The sequence below is a fragment of the Apostichopus japonicus genome, chromosome 5 (genome assembly GCF_037975245.1).
Source record: "Apostichopus japonicus isolate 1M-3 chromosome 5, ASM3797524v1, whole genome shotgun sequence".
Classification (NCBI taxonomy): domain Eukaryota; kingdom Metazoa; phylum Echinodermata; class Holothuroidea; order Aspidochirotida; family Stichopodidae; genus Apostichopus; species Apostichopus japonicus.
The window spans coordinates 17719751-17743511 of record NC_092565.1 but is presented as its reverse complement, the minus strand read 5'-3'; the positions used below and the strand labels follow the sequence as shown (position 1 = coordinate 17743511).

The 23761-nt window shown below is 35.9% G+C and overlaps 2 protein-coding genes across 5 annotated transcripts in view; one reads left to right on the top strand and one right to left on the bottom strand.

Moving 5' to 3' along the window:
- The window catches only part of LOC139967895 (beta-TrCP-like), a 40164-nt gene extending 30711 nt beyond the window's left edge, over positions 1 to 9453 (top strand). The window contains exon 11 of the mRNA XM_071972090.1: positions 767 to 9453. Coding sequence (XP_071828191.1) covers positions 767 to 979 — 213 coding nt within the window. The 3' untranslated portion in view covers positions 980 to 9453. The remainder of the gene's footprint in view (positions 1 to 766) is intronic.
- LOC139967894 (uncharacterized) overlaps positions 7857 to 23761 on the bottom strand; it is a 35434-nt gene continuing 19529 nt past the window's right edge. For 2 of the 4 annotated variants that reach the window (XM_071972087.1, XM_071972086.1), the window contains exons 26-35: positions 21383 to 21490; positions 20771 to 20878; positions 19851 to 19976; positions 19023 to 19151; positions 17955 to 18323; positions 17219 to 17467; positions 16326 to 16433; positions 15976 to 16108; positions 14173 to 14381; positions 7857 to 13385 (exon numbers count right to left, since the gene is read on the bottom strand). In XM_071972087.1, coding sequence (XP_071828188.1) covers positions 13290 to 13385; positions 14173 to 14381; positions 15976 to 16108; positions 16326 to 16433; positions 17219 to 17467; positions 17955 to 18323; positions 19023 to 19151; positions 19851 to 19976; positions 20771 to 20878; positions 21383 to 21490 — 1635 coding nt within the window. In that variant the 3' untranslated portion in view covers positions 7857 to 13289. The remainder of the gene's footprint in view (positions 13386 to 14172; positions 14382 to 15975; positions 16109 to 16325; positions 16434 to 17218; positions 17468 to 17954; positions 18324 to 19022; positions 19152 to 19850; positions 19977 to 20770; positions 20879 to 21382; positions 21491 to 23761) is intronic. The other 2 variants (XM_071972088.1, XM_071972089.1) reach the window with 2 other exon arrangements.

Sequence of the window (23761 nt, the reverse complement as noted above, 5' to 3'; positions counted from 1 at the left end):
TACCTAGAAAAAACATTTTCAAGCAGAAAAACAAATGCTAAACAACAACAAAAAGAACAGTTTGTAAACTGATTTTTGTTGCATTGTTTATGTATTTCATTTTGTCAGTTCTAACAACTCTACAAAATAAGTTTAATATTTGCTTCCCGGTTTGATTTCACCCTCAAATCAATCATGCTCTGTAAAGTTTTATCTTATAACATTGGTTTGTCATACAGTCTACAAACAATGCAAATGTTTCAGTTACCACATTTATACAAAAGCCAAATATGTTGGTGTGAAATTTTCTTGTTAGAAGTTTGTATTTTTGAGGAATTACCTCATTAGAATGGTTATTCAAGAATTTTTCATTTTTATAAATTATCAACTATACATCTAGTATACCAATATATGTTATAAATACCACTTTGTTAAATCAATGTTGATTAAACAAATATTGAGAAAAGTCTGGTGTAAAGCTTTCCATCCTGATGCAGTTATAAGTTTCTTTAATCTTGCTCGCCTGGGGAACCCCTTGGCGGATGTCAATCTAAGTCTGATCAATCACCATCACGTTGTGATACAGTTTGCCAGGTGTTGTTGTATTGTTGTTTGGACAAATATGGTTGTTTTTTTGTACAATTATCATAACAAATATTACTGTAATTACCCAATTATATACTCAATTATGCAATTAATTGTTTGGGAGTCCTGATTTTAATCTGGTCATTAAATTCATATTTCAGGATCTGCTCTATTTAACTAATCTATTCTTCAATCTTCACAGGAGCACACAGGGCGGGTATTCCGGCTCCAGTTTGACGAATTTCAAATAGTCAGCAGTTCACACGACGATACCATTCTGATCTGGGACTTTCTGCCAGAAAAGTCATCTTACAATCTGAACAAATGTGTCGACCCTAATAACGATGCGAACAATTCCAACAACACAGGCAACAATTCTGCCAACTCTCGTACTTACACCTACGTTTCAAAATAGTCCCTCCCCCCCCCCCCTTTTTTTGTCTCACCTCTCTGATGAAAGAATAACAGATCATGGAAGGGAGCTATTGGAATCAAGAAGGATCTTAACGAAAAAAATAAAATCGAGAACAATTAAAAAGAGGCTCTTCTTTTGGAGCAGGTAGCTCAGATAATACGAGAAAACCTTTCCCTCGGAGGAAAATGATTCCATTGTTGGGATTGCAACTCTAGAGGTTGTCTTATACATTGTGATGGCACCTGCTGCGATGGGGGTCCGTTGGAAACATGAAAACGTCGAAATTTGAAACAGTCGTGCTTTCGAAATATGTTTTTCTCTGTGTTGTGATTAATTTCTACTCGAGTTCTGACTGGCGTGCTAAGCTAACCACCCATCATTTAATGAAAAAACGGCACTGCATTTTTTTTTTCCTGAAGGAGAGAAATAGCTGTATGTGGTCTACTGATGTCTGGGCAGAGATGGAATGCCCTTGCCTGTATAAAAGAGGGTTTGATAGAAATCTAACAGGGAGAAAATAATATACCAGTTTTGTGAGATGTTGATGTCACAATGCTGAGCGAACTTACATATAATAAATATATATATATATATATATATTTTTTTCTTTTGGTAATCTTCATGTTGAATAGAAGTTTGGGAAGGAAACTGTTCTATATTTGTTATCAAAACTCCCCCTTCCCCCCCTCTCTTTTTTTCTTGGTAAGGTGTCCAGGGGGAGGTGTTATATGATGCATGGTGTACGGTTTCTTGCCCACCTCATTGGCTTAGGGGGTTTTACAGAATGTAATGTGTACATGAAAACTATAATTCTTCAGAAAAGAAAAAAAAAAGGAAGAAAGCAAGAAAGAAAAAAAAAAGGGCAAGTGAGTAATGCAAAAACTGTGTTTAATAAAAATTGCTTCTTTTTTTTGTTGCTCTCAGCGAAAGTGGCAAACAGAAATAAATGTTAAGTAGTAAACTTAGTGTTTAAGATGAAAGTTGGAAGTAGGGTGTAGTTGGGGAGAAAATGATGGGGGTGTGAAGGGAAGGGGGAAAGATCAGAAATTCCTTGTTTATATGCTCAGTTAGGAAATGTTTTAGTTAAAAAAAAAGAACTTTGAAATTGAGCTGCCAAGCATGTCTCTGGACAAATTTTTATCAAAGGGATTCAGTTTTTTCCTCCATGTGATATGATGTGCTTGTAATTTTTTTGACGTTTGTTTTCCACCTTCGTCATGTACTTGCTGTTGTCATCGTACCATGATGTTCTTCAGACTCGTTAGCTAATTATGAGGTTATTATCCATAGGAAACAATCTTCCCATCCCTGACAGACTCGTTAGCCATGTATGAGGTTATTATCCAGGGGAAACGATCCGCCCATCCCTGACAGAACTCTTCCTACGTTCTGAAGACGTGCTTCCTCGTCTGCTTAATCCCTCAACTTTCTTTCGAATCAGGTCAGAGACCTTCAAAAGGTATTCTTTTATTTCATGGTTCAGAGATGGAACATGTTATCTTTGCAGATATTGCTTTCAATATGATATCACAGGCTCTCGAAGGAAACTGTCATTTCGGCTTACGGTGGTAAACGTAAACACTCAATTTGTTGATAGATACAAGCGAATTGTAGAGGTTATTTATGATTATAAGTTGTCTCACCATTCCACCACAGTGAATGCTATTCATAAATAAGGCTGCGCTGGGTTTTAGTGTGAGTTTGAAAGAGTACCAGAACCAACATCATCGTGATTTTATTTTGTTATGTACAGTCTCTAACTCAATCTGTGATCGTAAGGACCAAGGCAGATTCAGAAAGCTGTGTTAAATTGTCATGTCACAAAAACATCCCTGGATGACAATCTCCAAGTCTAAACACTGCACAAGTGTCCGTTGGTAGGATAGAGAATGAATAGAGCAATATTTGTATAATTTTGGGTTCAGAGTTGTTAGTTTATTACAACCTCATATACCATTAATAAGCTGTGAAACCAGTTCCAGTTGTCAAGACTTTGCAGCCTCATTTACGAGTGGTAACCATACAAATTTGAATGCATTCTAAACTTCCAGGCTAGCTACGATCCCATACATATCTTAAAATGAATTGGTCATCGCTGTATTATGCGCTTTGCAACTACTCTTGTTCTTTATTTGCTGTACTGTTTATCAATTCACTGCCAGTAAAATGGTCAACCAGAGAAAGAAATGTTCTCTCAAAGTTTGCTCTCTTAATCTGAATGTATACTGGGATTTTTTGAGTCGACTTACCGTAGGCCGACATGAAACTATTATATTTGTTAATTTTAAATGGTTGTTTGCTTCTCTGTCTTGCACACCTTTTGTGGAAGATTTCCTCAGGCAAAAGTGTTATGTTGTAATGATTTATCGGTTTAATCTATATTGAAAAATTGTTTTTGCTATCAAATTTCTATTCACCATTCTGTATTTTTTGGGGGGTGGGGGGGGAGGAGGTGGGGCGATTCTTTGTCGCTAGAAATATTGTGTAAAGTTTGTGGCGGCATCAAAAGCGGGAGTCGTCGTAATTTATTGAACAATTATTTTTTGGTGATTACTTGCATTTTAGCTTGTGTGCCTAATGCTAGAAAAACTTTTTTCTATTAAAATGAAAAATTAATAATTTGCATCCTTCCATTAGTTTGTAATGGATGTTGCTGAAGATTAAAATGGAAGGTGGATACTAAATTCTAAGTGATCAAATGACATCAAACAGAGGACACCGGGCGAGAATCGGGAAAGAAATGAGCAATATCTTGGCTGAGATCTTCTGTAGTATCAAACTGCTCATTCTGTTTCTTGTGCTAATCATGACTAAGCCAAAGCATTGTCATAAGCACTGCTCCAATTTTTTATCTCAATACATTACATGTATAGAGATATTGTAACAGTAAGTGGGACTTTCTCTTCTCTTAAAAATTTTTCAGCGTCTTCAAACAAAGTTCTTTTTCTCTGGAATTTCCAGAGCAAGAATATATCATATAGACCAACAAAAGTTACTATTTTTTATTCCAGAATTGTATCTCATTCTGTGACTTTTTCACCGATTTATGTCCAAATCGGGCCAATTTGGACTGAAAACACACTTTGTCACACCTGTTTTGCACACGCTCCAAAACTTATGTTTTATGAAAGAGAATAGAATAGAACTGTCTTTCAACAGTGGTATCGTCTAAGATAGGGTCCTATGTATTATATATTTTATTAAAATTTTAAACTTCCATTTGTTGTTTACAGGTAGGTATTAATAAGAATTTTACTACATGTATATGACATTTAATGGCTTTTATTTGCTTTATTTGATGTTTAAATGATTTTTCTTTCTTAAAACAACACTGAGCTGCCGCCCCTACTTTTAGTAAAAAGGTCCGTTTTTGATGATTAAGCCCCGCCCCCAAGTCTGTTTTGTAGCAGATTGGCTATGACTCATAACAGCTACATGTTAGATATACGAAAATGGCTACCCTCGCGAACAATTTTCTTTTCCTTAGTTAGGTACGCGAGGTGTTAGTTTAGTGTATTGCATGCTAATTACATTCTGTACTGCTGAATTCTACGTAACATCCATTTAAGGATAGTACTGGTGTAGTGTTCAACCGATTAACCTAATCGGAATCGGTACGAATATTGCATAATCGGTACATAATCGGTATCGGTAAAAATTACGTGGAATACCAGTTATGTCATACCGATTATTCAAAAACATATTGAAGGTGAAAATATCATTATTCAAAAACATGGAAGTTGAAAATATCAACTGATGAATTAGGTTTGTTCTTTTACTACGAAATATTAAAAAAAGGCACCCCCTATACGTCTTTCACAGTGTATACTTTCATCAAATTAGGCTGCCAGGGTCGCCGATTTTGCTTCCTTCGTGGTTATTGGCTGCATATTTCTTGGCACAGTAAGCATAGCAGCAATAGCAATTTCGCGAATTCAGGAATGTGCTGGACAGGGTAGGAAATAAGCGGGGGCAACGGGCGATTCGCCCTCGCAAGTGCTAAAAAGCCCTCCTAAAGCACAATTACGAGTGCGAAAAAGAAAAATGAAATAAAAAAAAATCGCCCTCTTTATATCAGGTGTCTGTGTAAAATTAATTGTGACATGCGTTTGCTTTAGCTAGGAATTGCAGTTGCATCGCGAATCGCGCAAACAGTTTTTTCACCCCGCATCAAAATTTGAAGCAGTGCGAGAGGGTCGCGCACAATCACCGGGAACTTCCCGTGGTAAATTACGGCCTGCAGTACCAGCGAAAATAACCTTAAATCCTCACAAATCTCCGACCACATAGTAGCCTTACTTCACACTAAATCAACTGCATGGAAATCTAAACTTGACATCTGTTTATTCGCTCTAGTTGTGTCGCAAATAAAAACTAAAAATATCCACGGAAACTGCAATCTTCGACCACATGTTAGCCTAACAACCACACTAGGTCAATGGGAAATGTAGCCTAACCATCGGTTTGCAAAAAAAAAAAAAAAAAAAAATTGCGTAGCTTAGTTTACAACTTTCAATTTGCTGGAAATCGGCATTTGTTTGGAAGGTAATGTAAGTGATATGTCTTATAGAGGGAATGTTATATTTTATATTGGAGTAGTTTCTAGTTGTTATTATTTCTTTACATCAATCTGGTATTACGTTTTAGAGTAATTTTAAACAAGTTACGATGGTACAATTTGCTTTTCAGTTTGATTGGCCTAAGCTTACACATTCTAATTGAACCTGAATGGAGTTATATAGGTAACGAATAGGTATGTTGAACTTCAAGTTCGTAACATTTCTATTTGTTCTAAACGGTATAATACTGAAAATAAGTACAAAATATTGTCGGAATGAAGGCAATATGCCATTAAAATTTACACTTTGGTAAAGATTGCAGATGGATGGTTTGTCTGAGATACTTTTTGAGATGGATATTTTGAGTAACTATTCGTAGCCCATTTCAAGCCATTAACAGGTGACATTTACGTCGAGGTGGTTAGGCCATTCGCTTAGCACAGTGCTGACTAGGTAGGATGTCATATCTCCGTATTTTGGAAATTTAAAAAAAAAAAATTTCTTTCCGAGAAACTCCAGAGGTAATTTGGTACATACAAAATGGTACCTTAGAGCCTTGTATAACAACGAAGCAAAAGGAAACTGGGGAAAATCACAACAATAATTGTTTCTGTCAAACTTTATTGCCGATTTCGTATAAACGGGATATTTTCTCATTTTCAAATAATCGGAATCGGTACGATTATGAAAAAATAATCAGTAATCGGTATTTTCTGTTATGCATAATCGGTTGAACACTATAATGGTGTTCAGGTAGCTTTTCAGAGCAAGGGCCATGATAAGTTTGTTTGATTGCCCTTCATGTATTTTGTATAATTACGTATACACATTCTTGTATTTCTGAAGGCTATTTACTGTAGGCCTAGTGCAATTTAAAAAAAAATATATATATATATAGGCCACTAGGCCTATTAGGCTTTCAGTGATAGCCACATTAGCATTGTACTGGTGTTCAGACAGCTTTTCCTAGGAAGGACCAGGGTAAGTTTGTTTGATGGGTACGTATAAAAGAGGAGCCGGCCATAGCATCACAACTTTGATAAGACAATAAAAATTGTATAAGGTTATGTTTTATTTATAAGGATATAGGCCTAAGATGTATAAGGTTATAAGAAGTATGTTTAGCTTTCTTTTGAACCTGTAATGTTTGACATCAAATGTACAAAGAATTAAAATAAAATAACAAAATGAAGAGGAACTGAGGTGGCTATTAGGGGAAGAGGAGGCCACCCATCACTTGCATATAAAAACTTGTAATCTTCTTTTACATTATTTTTTCCAAGTCATAAATCCATGAAATCTTCATGTCCGAAAAATTGAGATGGAAAAACGTGGGTTGTTTTGATATCTAGAAGTGGACACAGTTTTGATGGTAGTCACCACTACAGTCTACATTAACATACAGTAGGTCAATAGGCCTAGCTCTCAAGGCAGGCATCAAGAATATGGTCGAGTTGTTCGCCTCTTCTAATTTGGCTGTTGTCATTGACATCAAACTATATGACCAAAAAGTCCAACAGAGACTGACCTAAGATGAAGGATACCACATGAAAAACAAGTTCTTAAATATTCTATGACATTACTAAACCTTGCAACGTCGTTCTTTCGACTAACAGGCAATGAGCGCTAAAGGCAAGACTAGCAGGATAAAGTGTAACCTGCAGAGACTATTCGTGGCAAAGTAGCAAAAATGCAAGTTATATATTTGTTGTACCATGATTGATATTGATAATTGTAGAGACAGAGCAAAGATTTGAAATTAGGAATCAAAATTAAAACTTCCAGTATTGAGATACTGCATCATTGATGCTCTTGTTTTTTTTTGTCTCAATGGACTGGAGCTAGAAGAAAATACAGGATTTCATTATGATCACTTGACCATATTTTCCTCATTGCATGTGACTGGAACCTGGGAGTGATGATATTGAGGGAGTTGCAGTTACTCTTCCCCTGAGTTAATTCTCTGAAAGAGTATCGTAGTGAACGTTGTTCCATTTATTTGCCCAGTTTTTGCAAGCATGTATTGTCTAAGAGTTGTATACACCCTTGGAAGATTATCTCTTCTTTTGTACCTATTAAAATGAAAAAGATTTATTATTCTGTGTGGGAAATGACATAAGTTGAATACAAGCCAGTAAATCATCAGTTAAAACATTTTTAAATCAATAAAGATTGGTCTTTGCTGTCACTCTTCATGTCAGATTTATTTGTCTGCCTGTCCTGATGTAGTCATGTCTGTCTGTCTGTCTCACTGTTTGTCTGCTTAAAGAAAAACTTGTCAAATTATCATTTGGAATTTTGGAGTCATTTTGTTATTCCCTTTCATGTTTAAGGGTGTTGCTTTCAAAACATATTGAAAAAAAGATTTACTTTCTATCTATGTACATAAATCTTGTAGGAAATGATCAAAGCGCCGACTCTGATGACAGAAAAGTTGAAATTTGTGACACAAAGTAAAACCGTCACTGATCTTAAGGTCATGTGACTTGAACCAATCTAATGTTTGCTAAGCGTAATGTTGAAATAGTGAAGGGTGAATGAAGTTGGTTAGACCATTTTTAGTACAGTTAGAAGGCATCTGAGATTGAAACAAAGAGAACTGAAAAGCAAAAGCAATTGAAACAAAAAAAATCCATTATCATAGTTTAAAGGGAAAGTTTAGTGTGTTGTAGCTTTGCCGAGCAAAGAAAGAGGAACGTCTGGTGTCTTAGCTGACATTACTTGTTCATTGATAATAACATACGCTGTGACCGATAAGACCAGCCCTGCCATGTTAACTTCAGTTTCAACCAACTATATGCAAATCATTAAGGCTTCCACTCAAAGACTAAGAGTGACTTCTGTATATCATAGCGAAGATGTAGCCCAATATTCATCCCATCTACAGTTGACATTTACTACTACTTATAGATTACATCTAGCTTTAATGCAAGTCCACATGTTGCAACCAGATATGTATGATACAGGTGTCGTGTGATTTCAACCCAATCTGGATGTTGCAGGTAGTCTGTTGTTGTTTCGAGCAAGTCTAAATGTAGGTAATTGATATGTTTTAGCCATTTCCACATGTCGAAGTAGATTTAATCTCAAGTTACCAGTTTTCCATCGTCTCGATTGTAAGCGATGATGGCTGTCATACAACATAACAAGATCAAGTTTGTTGTTACCCTCGACTTGTATCAACAGGCAGACAATATTACCATCTCTCTTTCAACATTTACACGATCTATAAATGTTACAAAGAATGGGAGCACAATTGATGATAATATGCGAGATATATGCTTTAAAACACTCAACGTGTGTTGCAACATATCACACATATATACATAGCTAGTCAACATGGTAGTCTGTTTAGCCACTTCAACGTGAGATCAAATCACTGGCATTAATGTTGATGTATTTTATAGGATGTATTTGAAAATGGCCAACATGTTGAAATTTGTGTTCATCTGTGATGACATTAACTTCAACACAGTGACCATGGTCCAGTTGTCACCATGTTGAAGTGATTTTTTTCCATTTTGGGATTACATGATTTCAACATGGTGTGACCATGGTTTCACGTGATCAACATGGGATACTTTTGCTGTTATACCTCAAATCATCTAAAACTTGAACATTGTGAAAGTGTTACTTAAAATGGTCAACATGTTGAAAGTCTGGTTTTCTTTGGAACAGAGCCGTGTGAACAGGTTGTGGAATAATACTCACATTTGTAATGAAAGTTTTTGACATAGCCTTGTAACATTTAATTAATTCAGAATTTTAAAGGAAAAAATATCTGCCAGTGTGAAGTAAGAATCCTTTTGTCTAATATTGTTTTTGTTTAAGATAAACAATGTGCAAAACCTTTTCTAATATCATTCAAAAAAATAGAAAAAGTCTAAAGGAAAATAGATATTTTCTGTGATTTCATTCCATTCTTTTGTCATTTCTTGCATTCTTGTCTATTGGTGTTTTATTAATAGATTAGAAGATTTTGTAAAAACTGTGGAAAATTAAAACTTTGATATTGAACATGTTATCTTTAGGGTATGGATTCTCTAACATGGGAGAAAGACAAAAGTTTATTACATTTTTGTAAATTAAGTGGTGTACTAGAACTGCACTAACAACGACTTCTAGGCGAAAACTGCAATATTTAATCAACCTTAATTGGGGAAATAATTTGACTGTCTGGACCAGATATGTTTTTTGTTGGAAAGATATGATCATGTGACATCACCACAATTGTCATAACAAGTCATTCTCCTACATGAGAGGAATCGTAAAGATTTGCAATGCATTCCCCCGTAGAGCTTGTACAGCGACTTATATGGTCACGAACATAGGTGGCAGTGACTCGACTTGGCCAGAAGATAAAGTGACTCATTGCAACTCGATTGAAAAGTGATTTTGGTTGTGGAGGGGTGGGTCCTAACTACAATAATGAAAAACAAGACAATTTAATGTGTTGTCCATGTATGACATCACAAATTATTGCACAATCCAAATAAAATCAATAACTTTCAAACTGTTACATCTTAACAATAAAACAGGAGTTGAACCAATGTTTCTTTGTCTGGCAGTTACATATTTTGTGATCATTAACTTTGTTATCCGGATCCTACTTAGACGTTAACTGCTTGTCCCTTTCCACAAATTGTTTGGCCAACAGCAATGTTAATGTCCTACCTAATTCCAACCACAGAACACATAGATGCAGGTAAGCAAGCTAATTAAGAAAAACAATGTATCAGATTGTTAATTAACATAAAGAAAAAGAATACAAAAATAAACGTTTGAAGATTGAATGACAGTTTATTACATATTTACAGAGAATAAATTTTCAAAGATGTAGTAATAGCAAATAAGGTAACAAAAAAGCAACAAAAGCGATAAAATATTAGTTCAATAAATCCTACTTTTCTTTTGATTTCTGACATAATAGGATTGATTATACTATCATAGAAATGAGACATGAAAAAAAAAAATCAATATCTTCCAACTTTTCTTCAAATGTTGGAGCTGAACTGAAAAAATACATTTTTATGTACTGAGATGGGACTGCACAATTTCAGCAGGAAAACTGGCTCGAGACAGCCATGGTTTTGATGTTTGTAGCCATGGTAACCACCTGTATTAGTTTGCTTGATATATAAGCGACTTGAGTAGATCACCTAAGACAAGTTACAATCACTTGAAAGAAGTTAAAGAGCCCCACCCAGACTTATTTTAAACAGTTTTTGAAACTGAATTGTTCAACCATGTATGCATAATTTAAGTCATGGAGTGTCATTGGGCCTAATTTATCTTATGTACATTTGACTGTATTACAATGTACCTTAAATGTGCTGCAATCAAGAATAAAAAAAAGAAAGGAAAATCAAAACCCCCAAAATTGTTTCATTCAGAAAGACCGATTTATAGCAGGGTTGTCCAACCTTTTGCAGAGGAGGGCCACATGGAATGATTATGATGAAGGAGGGGGCCGCATTAACCCTACGCTCGATTTTTTGCCCGAAGCCCAAGGCAACAAAATGTGAACACTGCGCGCGGAGCGCACTGATTTATTTTTCTTCCTGATAAAACAGATGAATGAAGTCCAGCCGCCCCCCCCCCCCTCCGCTTAGAGAGTATCACACAAACTGACCTGTATGCAGTTTTGTGGACCCAGAAGGTGCGAATGATTGATTGCATAGCTTCAAATTGTTATCAATAAATCTGCTCACTAAAATTTCGCACTGTAGAGCATCTCTGGCGGGCCGGACGCAACCCTGCGGCGGGCCGGACTGTGGCCCGCGGGCCGTAGGTTGGACAACCCTGATTTATAGGTAAACAGTGTAGACCATATACTTATATATTGTACAAGACTAAAGTGGTTGCCTCAGTTTTAAATTAAGCAATGAAAGGCAAAATGTGAAAAGGTTTCTTAGGTGCTGTGATTCCATGGATTACGGTGAATCAATGTCACAATACAGGCAGTTGTTCAATATGATTTATATTAGGGTCAGTGTTGGGGAATAAATATACTCACATTAATTGTATAGCATTTTTCCAAGCTTTTCAACAAATGGAATTGTAGTGACTTATTAAAACTTAGCCCTCTTCTCCGATTGTTTCTAATCTTTGATAAAAATCTCCTTATTTTGTGTTTCACTTAATTACTTAACGAATTAATAATTATTATTTCTAATTTTGTAAAATTTCAAACACATGACTTACCATGTAAATAAGTCACATTGCTTAAGAAGACAAGTGAAAAGGTTTAGCATTGCAAACAAACTTGAGAACAGACTTTTTACATTTTCCTTTTAGCATTATCATATCTGTACACTTAGGTAGTTGAAATTTGAATTTGACAATTGCCATTCAAATAGATCACTAATCATAAAAGGTGATCTTGACTAACTCACTGATGATGTGTGGGCTTTCTACAAAACTCAAAACCAATTTTACCTAACTGGGTTCTGACTGGAATTCTCTCAAAATCTAAACTTTCTCCATAAGCAGATAATCACATCTTGTTTAGACCTTTTTAACAGCCAAGATTTGGTCTGGAGGTTCAATAATTTTGATTTAGGTAAAGTCTGACCCACCACCTTTCATCGGGTGAGGTTGTCTGGTTACCAGTCCTAGTGTGAAGTTTTTAAATCATATATAACCGAAGGAATACTGTGTCATGGAAAGTTAGAAACTGTACAAAATATTGATTAGAAAACCTACAAGACCATTACTCTGGATCCCAAAGCGAACCACGTTCAACAGGAATGATTTATTTTCTTAAGGATTTTAAATTAGTTTTCTGATTCTTCTTAATTGCATTTCTATCTTCTAAATGAATATACTAAATTATTTTGTCAGATTTTTCCAATCCTTAAAAGTTTACACCAAGAAAAGCTTATCCTTATTTCTATTTGCAGGTAAACCCTCATAGAGTGTGAGAAAGGTTATTTTAAGTTTTCCTAATATTCAACTAAGGTACACATATTTTTACTTGTCTATGTAGTGAGTATGGATTTTGCCCGATATATCTTACTATGTTAGCGCTGGATACAACAGTTGAAAATCAAAGCAAAATAAGTCAATAACATAATGCAGAGCAAATAGCAAAACTAAAGAACTGAAGTGATTTGAGCCTTTTCAAGACCTCTGATTATGGCACACGCTGCTTCTACCATTAATGCATTGGTCACTATGTTTACAGGCCAAACTACAACCAAACTGAAACTACAACCGTACGAATTACACTCATTAATGGGCAGTAAAGAATATTTTATGTATGGCATGCTTCTCAATTCAACATTCTCAACAATCATCTCTTGAACGGAAGAGTGACCAAATGAATCAAGAGCGCCTCAAAGTATCTGGTCCGTGTTGGTGTGTAAAAAAAAGGAAAAGTTCACAGCCTTCTTCTATAAAGAGACAGACCTCTTCCCATTTTGGACAAATTGGACATAACCACTCTGGATTACAATTAACTCCATACATATACTGCAAACACATCTAATCTGACTCCAGCCTTGTAGGACATAGTAAGGCTAAAAACATGAAAACAATTAGATAAATACAGACTTCTATTGTAACTGTGAATGGAAGATCACATTCCTGACCCTAAGAGAACAATCATACAAAAGACAATACCCTTTTATACTTATTACAGATCGACCACCCTCCCATTATTTGGATTTTGATTTTGATTAAAGTCAGGTCAAAAGATTTGACTATACTATTTCACGGTATCACCATCCGGTACGTACGACATACCATAATCAATTGTTGGTGTTCTTCTTGATTCTCGAACGTAAACTTCTTGTGACTCGCTGGTTGGAGTCAACGACTGTCTTCGCATCCCCGATTGAAACAGTCTACAATAACGAAACAAGAGATAAATAAAATAATGAAAATGAGCTTTACACTCATGTGGCAGTCTCCTTAGGAAAATACTGATTCAATACTAATTAATTTAAAATTGATAATAATATGACTATAAACCAGTATTGGGCCAGTGTTACCAAAAACTTGTCACTGGCTGTCAAACCACACTGTGGACAATTTTTAATAGACTGTACTTTCAATTCCTGCTTCAAAGCACTCATACTGAGAGCATGAGCAGTATTAATATCCTGTTTTTGTACAAGATAAAGGTTAGCAACTGTTCATACTGTCAGTACATACCAGCCCCCTCAAAACTGTCCCAAATGGCTGTATCATACTTCTATCTATTTTAGTATTATTTTAATTATATTCTTATTATTTGTCACCGAATGAGCTATTTCCATTCCTTTCATATTTTCTTATTCACCTCTCCTGAGAGAGTGATCATGAGGATGACTTCTTTCATGAATATACTTCTTGAGAACCTTTTGTAATATTAGAGTGTTAATCTTCATCATCAATTAACATTTATATCACTGTTACTTACGACTCTCATTTTTGGATCATAGTGGATAGGAACCAAGGCTTTCAAGTAATCAATGTCCTGATTGATTTTGCTTTTTCTTTTAGCAAACTGAAATATGAAAACTCTTATCTTCCATATGTTTCAATGATCTCCCCTTTCATTGAAACCTTGGCCTTGGAGTAAGTCTTATTTTTCAAATTCAATATTCTCGTGCTATTAACACTTCCAAGAAAAGAGAAAACAGATCGTACCTCAAACGGGGAGCACTCAAACGGAGCTGAGATATCTGTCTTGAATAGCTTCCTCTTCCTGCGTTTACCTTCCGCCTGGACTTGGACGACTTTCGGCGGTGAGGGGGGCTTGGGTGCCGGAGATGTAGTCGTGGAGCCTACCAACTTCTTTGCTAAGGTTTGATTTGAAATACGCTTTAGAGGAATGCACAACTGGTTTGTTCGATATTCTGGTAAGCAGTTTTTAGAGGAAGAGAGGAAATTGATGGAATGAGATGGAGAGGTGTGATGAAGATGTAGAAAGAGAGTGCCAGAGGTGAGTAAATATGAATAGAAAGTATGCAACATGGAAACAGTTGAAAGCTATCTCACCATCTTCTGTTAATAAGTACATTCAACAACGGCATGAGTTAAGTTTGGGTTTAATCATCGGTCTATCGTGCGCTTATCGCAGGATAATGCATGAACTAGGGTATAATGCATCTGGATAGAGGCGCATCCAGCAATACCGTCATACCCATGACTGATGCTAACATTAGGCCTAGTTTTGTTTGGATGGCCGCTTAACGCCATAATATTAATAACATTAACACTGGTTCTGATGCCAGCATTGCTAAATGAGGTTACCGATGCTGCTCGTACCCTATGGTTAGTGTTTACACCGAAAGGGGATGTTGCCATACCATACTTGATCTTAGTTAGGTAGCTTAGTTTAGGCAGCTGGCTGGAACTAAGCTTGCCAAGATACTTTCGTTTGGGAACTTATATTCATCCACCGGTGAGTTTAATGTGCATTAACTTTCCTTAGGTTAATGCATGGTCAGCTGACAACAACAGGCCAATCAGATTCGAGAATTTTTAACCCATATGAATGAACCACAATTTATCAGGTATTGAAAAAGTTGTATGATACCATCACCCAAGGGCTATTATGAATTAAGTAGGACACCACCAACATCCCTTTAATTCAGGGTCGATTTTAGCTAAAATAATCTGTATTATATTTCAGAAACCATCACCATGAAAGAGCTAATTATGAAAGGTTTTTTTAGCCACATGTGTGAGCCAAAAGACAGGAATGGAGAATAATGAAGAGCAGGTTTATTTTGAAGGTATTTATGAAAAGGCAGGTGTAACTGTCATAACAATCACCAATGAAAGAAAATGAAGCTAATAGGTTATTCAGAAAATTCAATGCTTAACTTTGATTACAACTTTTGTACAGCAAGTTATAAACTTGGTCTAAATTATGTATACCCGGTATTCAGACAGTTTCAAATCCATTCCACTTAATTTTGACTATTGAGGTGGAAGTACTACAAGAGGCATGCCTATGAAGTGTTTTGACACGATAGAAAGCAGAATTCAACAACAAATGAAACAAGGACCTTTAGGGAGGTCAGAGGTAGTAGGCTTCAGAGGAAGTTACATTTGCAAACAAAGTGGTCCTTTGTTTTATTCATAGAATGTTGATGAATAAAGTAAAAAACTTTAAAGCAGATGTTGCATTTTATTTAAAATGTTACCTCAGTATATTTTACTTTGAACTCACAGATTCATATAATGTCAAAAAGTGCAAATGTATGTTAACCATCGTAAGCATGGACAATCAGAAAAAAAGGATATGAAAAAAAAGAAAAAAAAAGAAATTGACATTTTATGCATCTGTTGGGTATGAGACATTCAAGACTCTATTTCTACTAAAGTATTGTAAGTTATAAGAGCTGCTGATTTAGGTCAACCTCTTCAACAACATCTCCTAGAGGTTTGCTTACTTTCTCCACAGCCAAATGCTACACATGACCTTACTGTTTAACGGCATACCTGATCGTCCCAGAGGGGAGTTCTGGAGCATTCCCCCCAGTTTAGACAGTGCACCCCTCCTGACACTACTGTCGGTACTTGTGGTTGATATAGCGCCCGGTGAGGTTCCTTCTTCTGGTATGTTCTCCTGTTCCTGGAGAAAAAAGGAAACACAAGATGAATTAAATTCACTGAGAGCGATTCTGGTTGGAGCTACTTATTCATCACTTCCTATCTTCTATATCATAGCACCCTGACAAAAGTCATTTCTTATAAGTTTTCATCCTACAACATAAATTAATAAAACAAAACAAAATTAAGATAAGGAGAATAGTAAATAATGCCCTATCTATTGGATGATATGTTATTACCTCAAATCGCACAGGTACAGTTTTAGCCCTCTTGGCCCTACTCATACCCCTGGTTTGCCTACGTGGGGCAACCACTTCTTTAAACTTCTTCTTCTTCTTATGGTCATCCTGCAGTTAGCGAAAAAAAAGGGTAACAACTATGATCTGATTCTGATATTTTGTGACAATCAAACTTATTTCAAGATTTAATAAAGCAAGTCTTTATAAAGATACCGATTTGACTCTGTAATGTGGTGTGTCATATATGTGTCATATATATCACTCTGAGAATGTCATAAGAACTAATTGATTGACGCTGTGGTTGAAATGCAACTCGTTGAATATTCGTACAAGGACTGCACTAAATATAACATAACAAGGAATAGTCTACGCTATAGCAATCATTTCAATATTCAAATGCCTTATGGTTTGAAAATCAAATAATGATGATAATGGTCAGGGAAGAATTTAATGTTCAAATTTTGTGTAGCAGTATGAAGGCTCTGGAATCTTGTCCTCTCATCAAATATTATGATTGCTGTGTTAAAAAAACTGCTATACATCTGTTGCACTTGTGTAGCAGGTTTACCTCCTTTTTGCATCTAGCACTTTGCGATGCCATACCGGATAAACTATTCCCTGAGGGTTTACAGTCTATGCTAATGAGCTTACCCTTGCAATACTCAAAACAATTAGCATGTCAAAAGTCACATAAAGGTGCTGATAGTGAATATTTCAACAAAATACGGTCCTTAATCATATATGCCAACTTGTAAAGTTAATGTTTCTTTTATCGAACTGTCTATCTTAACTACTTTCTCCTTCTACAAAACAATCACAAAAATCAGGGGCTTTTAGAATCATATTTGGCCAGTAATCTGAACTTCTCTTGAATCCTAAACTGAGAGACTCACATCGTCCTCCAGGAGGTCAGCACTCTTCCTCTTCCTGGATTTGGTCGCTTTCTGCTTCTTTCGTTTCATCAGCGGTGTGGCATCGACCTCAACCCTGCTGGTATCGGTGCTAGCAGGCTCCGCAAATGAGATCCTCGAGGAATTCTTTACCTCTTCCTCCTGCTCTGTCTCCTCTACAACATTCTCTTCTTCTTCTTCTTCCAAACCGTCTTCAAGATCATCGAGGGTATAAACGGCACATTCTTCATCCTGGTTCAGTAAGGAAGCAAAGCAGCCGGTTGTAGTTTATGAATTATTTGATCACTTTTAAATCACCAGTGGGATAGCCATTTCATCCACTCCTCAGGGACACACAGAGGTATTCATTCAGGTGATAATTCATTCAGGGACACATAGAGGTATTCATTCAGGGACACACAGAGGTATTTACTTTGTGGATATAGGCATGATATTGAGGTGAATGTGTTTTTTGCATTTTTTTTTTAATATTTAAATAATTGTACAAAATGCTCAAAACAAGTTGAACAATATTGAGACCTTGCAATCATTTAAAAAAACTGAAATCTAATAGTTTTGGGTGTTAAATCTGTTGGTTGTCTAATCAATGATCAATCTAAGAGCATTAAATTGTCAAGATAATTTGGTTGTGAAGAATCATGGTCAAAATAATTCAAAAGCACTACTGACTATATTCAATAACAAGCTTCAGGTTATATATTCCTCAACTAGTCCTCACCTCATCATCATCATCTTCATCCTCCTCATCACCCATTTTATCTGTCATCTCTCCTTCAGATTCCTTGATTTGTTCTTTAACTTCTTCTTTCTTGATTTCTTCTTTCCTTATTTCCTGTTTCTTCACTTCCTCCACCGTTACCTTCTCGTGGACAACATCTTTCTTGGCCAACTCCTCTTTGAGAGCATCCATCTCCTTCAGTAAACTCATCACTTTAGCCTCAGCTGCCTCCTTCTTCTCATCGGCTAGCTCAGCTCGCTGCTTCAGGTCTGCAAATTCCTCTGCCGTGTCGGCCTTTTGTTTAAAGAGGTCGTCTCTCATCGAGTTCTCTCTCTTTAACGTCTCTTTCAGCTCTTGGTTTTCCTTCATCTGATCAAGAAATCAGTTCGAGTTCCGTTATTGCCACGGTATATTCCAAAATATTTATTCCTAATATATATATTTTTCTCAAAATACTTTTCAATAATTTCTTTGCTCTTGGATACATTTTCTTTTTTTAACCAGCTCCATTGTCAGAGTTTTGTCTAACCTTCACTTACAAACCACATGGTAACCTATCCTAGCTGAAAGAATCTTTGATATTATCTAACAGTGAATCAACAAAAATATATATATATTAAACAGCCACGAAATGAATATGTAAAGCAAAGCTACAGGTTTTACTCATCTTAAGTTTCCTGTAATTGAATGAACATAATCAACTGGATGGAATGTTGAACAAAGGTAACTTTCACTGGACCGATCACATCTAATCCTAATGGATCAACTTTAAGTTTAACTGACAGTTTTCTCCACAATAGTCAGAGTTTACCCGGGTGAAGGGACCGAATCTACCAGGAATCATTAAACTAATACACAGCCTAGGTGCACTGACGAGACTTTTACACCATTCTTTTCAACAGAAGTCAATTGGGAAAGGTAAGTGGGCTTTTCTTGGCTACCGTTCTTCTATGTCAACTAACTTAAAAGATACAAAATATCTCTCTTTCCACTTGGTGGAAAGGTCAAGAATCCTTCTAGTGACAATAAATATTTTAAAAAATCAGAGAAGTATTTCAAGGAGCTCACCAGAGAAACATTTCGTTTCCTGAGAGGTGGCATTTCGTCCATCAATTCATCCAGCTGTTTCTCTAAGACTGGAACCTTGGCGTTAAGTTTTCTGTTCTCCAAACGAAGCTTCGTTGACTGCTCAGTTTCCTGAGAGCAGGAGCACACAGTCAAAAAAAAGAAAATTATCACATTTCATTCATTATTATTATTTTTTTTTAAATATAGCTGAAATAATTGATCTAACTTTACTGTTAACCTGTAATCATCAACAGTAGGTTTTCTGAAATATGTATTTGCAGAGTCTTAAAATTATCCGGAAGGGATTAAAGGTATCGTGACTTGACTCAAGAACTGAAAAGTTGGTTCTTCAAATTCAACAAAAGATATACACTTGAGATGAAGCATAGTTCAATGAACACAGAATGAGAGCTCAGTTATACCACCTTAAACCTGATAAATTGTATTCCATGCAAGTTTCATGTTTTCAGTGCACTCAAAGTACATACACAACAGGGAATAAATCAGTGTTAAAAATTGTGTAGCAGTTTCAAAGGCTCTATATTTTGTCTCTTAAGAAAAGGAATAAAATAATTAATATGAAAAGAAAAACAAAGCAATAGAAAAGGAAAAAAAGGAATACAAAAGGAAAAGAAAAGAATGAAAAAGAAAAAAAAACTATGGTTCCTTTGTAAAAACCAAACCAAACTTGTATCTTTGTACTTGATATCAGTAACATGACCATTTTGCATAGCATTTTGTGAAGCCATACCGGATAAATGATTCCCTGTGTAGTATGTAAAAGTGGGCAGCTATTTCCGCAACAGCACTACTCTGCCCATTTCTCACCTGCAACTTAGTGGAAGTCATCTCAATGGCTTGAGTGGTTAGATCAATCGTTTTCTGTTCAACATCTTTCAGTTTCTTCGACAGCTCCTTATTCTCTTCGATGATCTTCTCGCACTCTTCTCGCCCCTGAAAGGAGAAAAAAAAAATCAAAAAGAGGTAAATTTGTGCCAACAATTTTTGCAGATCATGACTATTATGTTGGTTGGATTCCATTCTTTGCATGCATCACATGTAAACAAAACATAGGCACTTATAAAATTATGATAAAGCACATTTTCTTAATGTTAACTTCCAAGACAGTAAAATATCAAAGAATGTAACATTTCTTACTTTGATCTAAAGTCTAACATATGTCACCAACATTTGTCTGTTTTTAACTTGTTATCCAGGTTTTTATTTCAGTCTGCCTCAGAAGAAGATCCTGCTAGGATTGAGACATCAGCTCTCTAACTTTTATACAGAGATTAATTTTCTAGCATTTCTACAGAACATTGCGGTATCTACTTCAGTGAATCTTGTAAGACCTGGAACACTACGGCCATTGACCTTTTATTCATCAAGTACAAACCAGCTTGCTCAAGGTTCCTTTAGAGCTGGGGTAGGCAACCTATGGCCCGCGGGCCACATGCTGCCCGCAAGCGACTTTTTTGCGGCCTGTGAGATGTCTCAAGAAAAAGAACCAAAATCAATCTATTTTACATCATCACAAAAACGAGCTAGCTGCTTAGAATTTATCGGGACCAATGATGCTGTCAGGTAGGCCTATTATCCCCATTTTTCACTCCTTATATCTGGCCCATTCATTCAAAAAGGTTGCCCACCCCTGCTATAGAGCCAGTAAACTGAATGATTGCAAACTTCTGACCATTTCATCAAACCTGAGGAGAGGTAATACTTGTATCCTAGCAACAAAGCCTAACCTCTTCAATTTGCTTCCTAAGTTCCTCTGCCTCGTTTTCCACATCTGTCTTTTGGGTGAGCAAGTTTTCGTTCTCAACTACAAGCGAGGCCACTCTATTCTTGTAAACCTGATAAATGAAAAAATAAAAAATAAAAACAGAAAACATTGAAAGTAGGATATATCAGTCCATAGAGAGGTAGACACTATTGGTGGGCTAAATAATAAGACAAAAACTTCAAAGAAAACTATAAAAGCTTGAATCTACTTGCGAACTAACAGAAAGCCCAATGACTAGCCAAATGAGAACATTAGCTTTTGCAAACATGAAACTCATAGATTCTTTGAACATGAGTCTTGGGGAGAATGATCTATACAGCATTTTAGTTGCAACTCAGGGTTAACAGTCAGCACTTTAGATGAGAGTGGATAAAGTGGATGAAGAAAGGTAAGTGTTAAGTTAGTTTTCGATACAGTAAATCAAACTTCAAACATAAATTACATGTTCAATTTTTCAGTACAGGTAATGATTAAACACATGGATTATGATATGTTTCAAGGGATAAACCACATGCGATTAAATGACGTTTTGAATAACATCAGCATCAACTTGTTATCAAAGAAGAAATCTTACCTCTAGTTCTTCAAAGTGTTGGCTGGATTTCTCCTTTTCACTCGATTCTTGGTTTTCAATCTGAGACATCAAGTATTTGTTTTCCTGTGTAAGCTGTTCTACCTGGTCCTGGCAGGGTTGCAAAATAGTTTAATAAAAGTTTATCTTAGAGCAACGACAAGTGTCACTAAATTTAAACCATTTTATGAAATTGATGTTGACTCATTGTATTCATATTTAGTTTCCTAACAGGCAGGTTTGCATTTCACAACTCACTCAGCTGTTTCTGTAACAATGGGTTATACTGTTATCAAGAAGTAACTGTTTAATTAATTAATTAAAGGATCGCTGGAGAAAAAATTAATTAATATTGATATGTTGTACACCATTAAGACACACTGCTATCGGCCAGGGTTGTATTCTTTATCATTTCTATATTTAGAGATATGACCCTTTAAATAGCTGAGGCTCATCAATTCAAGTGGCTGGACAACTTAGTCTAACACACAGAACATTAGATTCAGTTCTTTAGATACAATGCGAAACACAATAGCAATGCAATGCAAAGCAAAACACAATGAGCTGCCAGCTGAACTCAGAACTGTTTCTAGTCTAACAACATTCAAGTCAAAGCTGAAAACCTACCTTTTTAAACAGCATTACTGCAATATATAAACTGTGTATTCAACTCTATTCATGTGCAGTACTCCAACACACTCAAACGTGCATGCTTTTAATTCTTCATACTCATCTATATTGTATTTTATTCTGCAGTTTTACTACATAATATGTGTCATTTATTTTTTTACTGTTACATAGCGTTTTAGAACTTTTAGAGCACTTTATAAAATAAATTATTATTATTATTATTATTTTACAATAGGAAACCTTTTATAGCCTCACAGAACATTTGTCCAAGTACAAATGGTGCTGAATATCATCCAAGCAAGCTCAGCTGTTTTATATGAAGTTAAAATAAAATGTTCTGCTAAAAGTTATTACAATCTTTATAACAATGGATGGCTGTTAACAGTTAGGTCTGCAACGAGGAGTTGAGTAATCGTCAGGTTAGTCTTAAAGTAGCATTCCAGAGACTTAATATATCATATAGCCGATTAAAGCCGATTATCTTGACAACTGGAATTACTATGGAAACATTACCAGGACTTTGAGAGGAAACTACAAGCCTGCATGGATCGAGGCATTGGACAACAAAATGGGCGAAAATTCTGAAGCAGATTGAGATTCACTCTGGAAAAATTCACGACCTTGAAGTTGAAACTAAACAGAGCTACAGCGGTAATTAAATCATAAAAGATAAAATCACTTCACTGGAAGATCAGTGCAAAACCGCTTCAAGCCAAATAAATCAGTTAGAACAGTACTCACAGAGGAACTGCCTTCGTTTCTTTGGTATTAACGAACAACCCAACAAAAATACCGATGTCACCATCACGAATCTCGCATCTAAACATCTTGGATACAACCTAAGCCCTTCCGATATGGATCGGTCCCATCGAGTCAGAAAAAAGGATCAAGACAAGCCAAGGGCCATAATCGTAAAGTTTCAAAACTACAAGGTTAGAGACCGATGCATTAAGCACAGAAGGAAATTGAAAGACACGAAAATCGTTATCCAAGAGGACTTTACAAAGGCAAACCAACAGTTGCTTCAGGCAACAAAAAGCAACCCCTCTAGTTAAATCAGCCTGGTCTCATGATGGCAGGATCATCGCGTTAGTCAACAAGAACGACAACGAATTCACAAGAAGAATTTATGGACCCAATGACCTAAAACATCTGTAACTGAAAGCCCAAATCAAATTATCACAACGCCATCCAAAGGATGTAACTTGTCATTCTTTTCCTTCTCATTGTAAGTGTCCTATTTATATAAAGCCTATATATATATATATCTGTTTATTCTGTCTTTCCCTTGTGATCTGAGATTGTTATGTCTTATTTGTCATCCCATGATACTTTAAGTAATGATAACGCATTTCCCTTTCAGAGCGTATGGTTTCCGGCCTGGTGTCTCCACAGACATGGCGTTTGCGGATGCCATTGACAATTTAACACAAGCTTTATAAAAAAATCTGCCATTGGTGTATTTCTTGACTTATCGAAGAAGTCTTTAGATACTATAGATCATACCATACTTTGTCATAAATTAAATCATTACGGTATTAGGGGCTCATTCCTCGATTGGTTTGTTAGCTATCTTTCAAACAGAAAACAAGTTACTTGTTATCAGGGTAAAAGTTCTGATGTTTTAAATATACAGTGTGGTGTACCTCAAAGTTCTGTCCTTGAACACCTCCTTTTTATTATATATATGAATGATATCGGTAAAATCTCCTCCAAAGCTTCTATTGTGTTGTTTGCCGATGATATAAATAT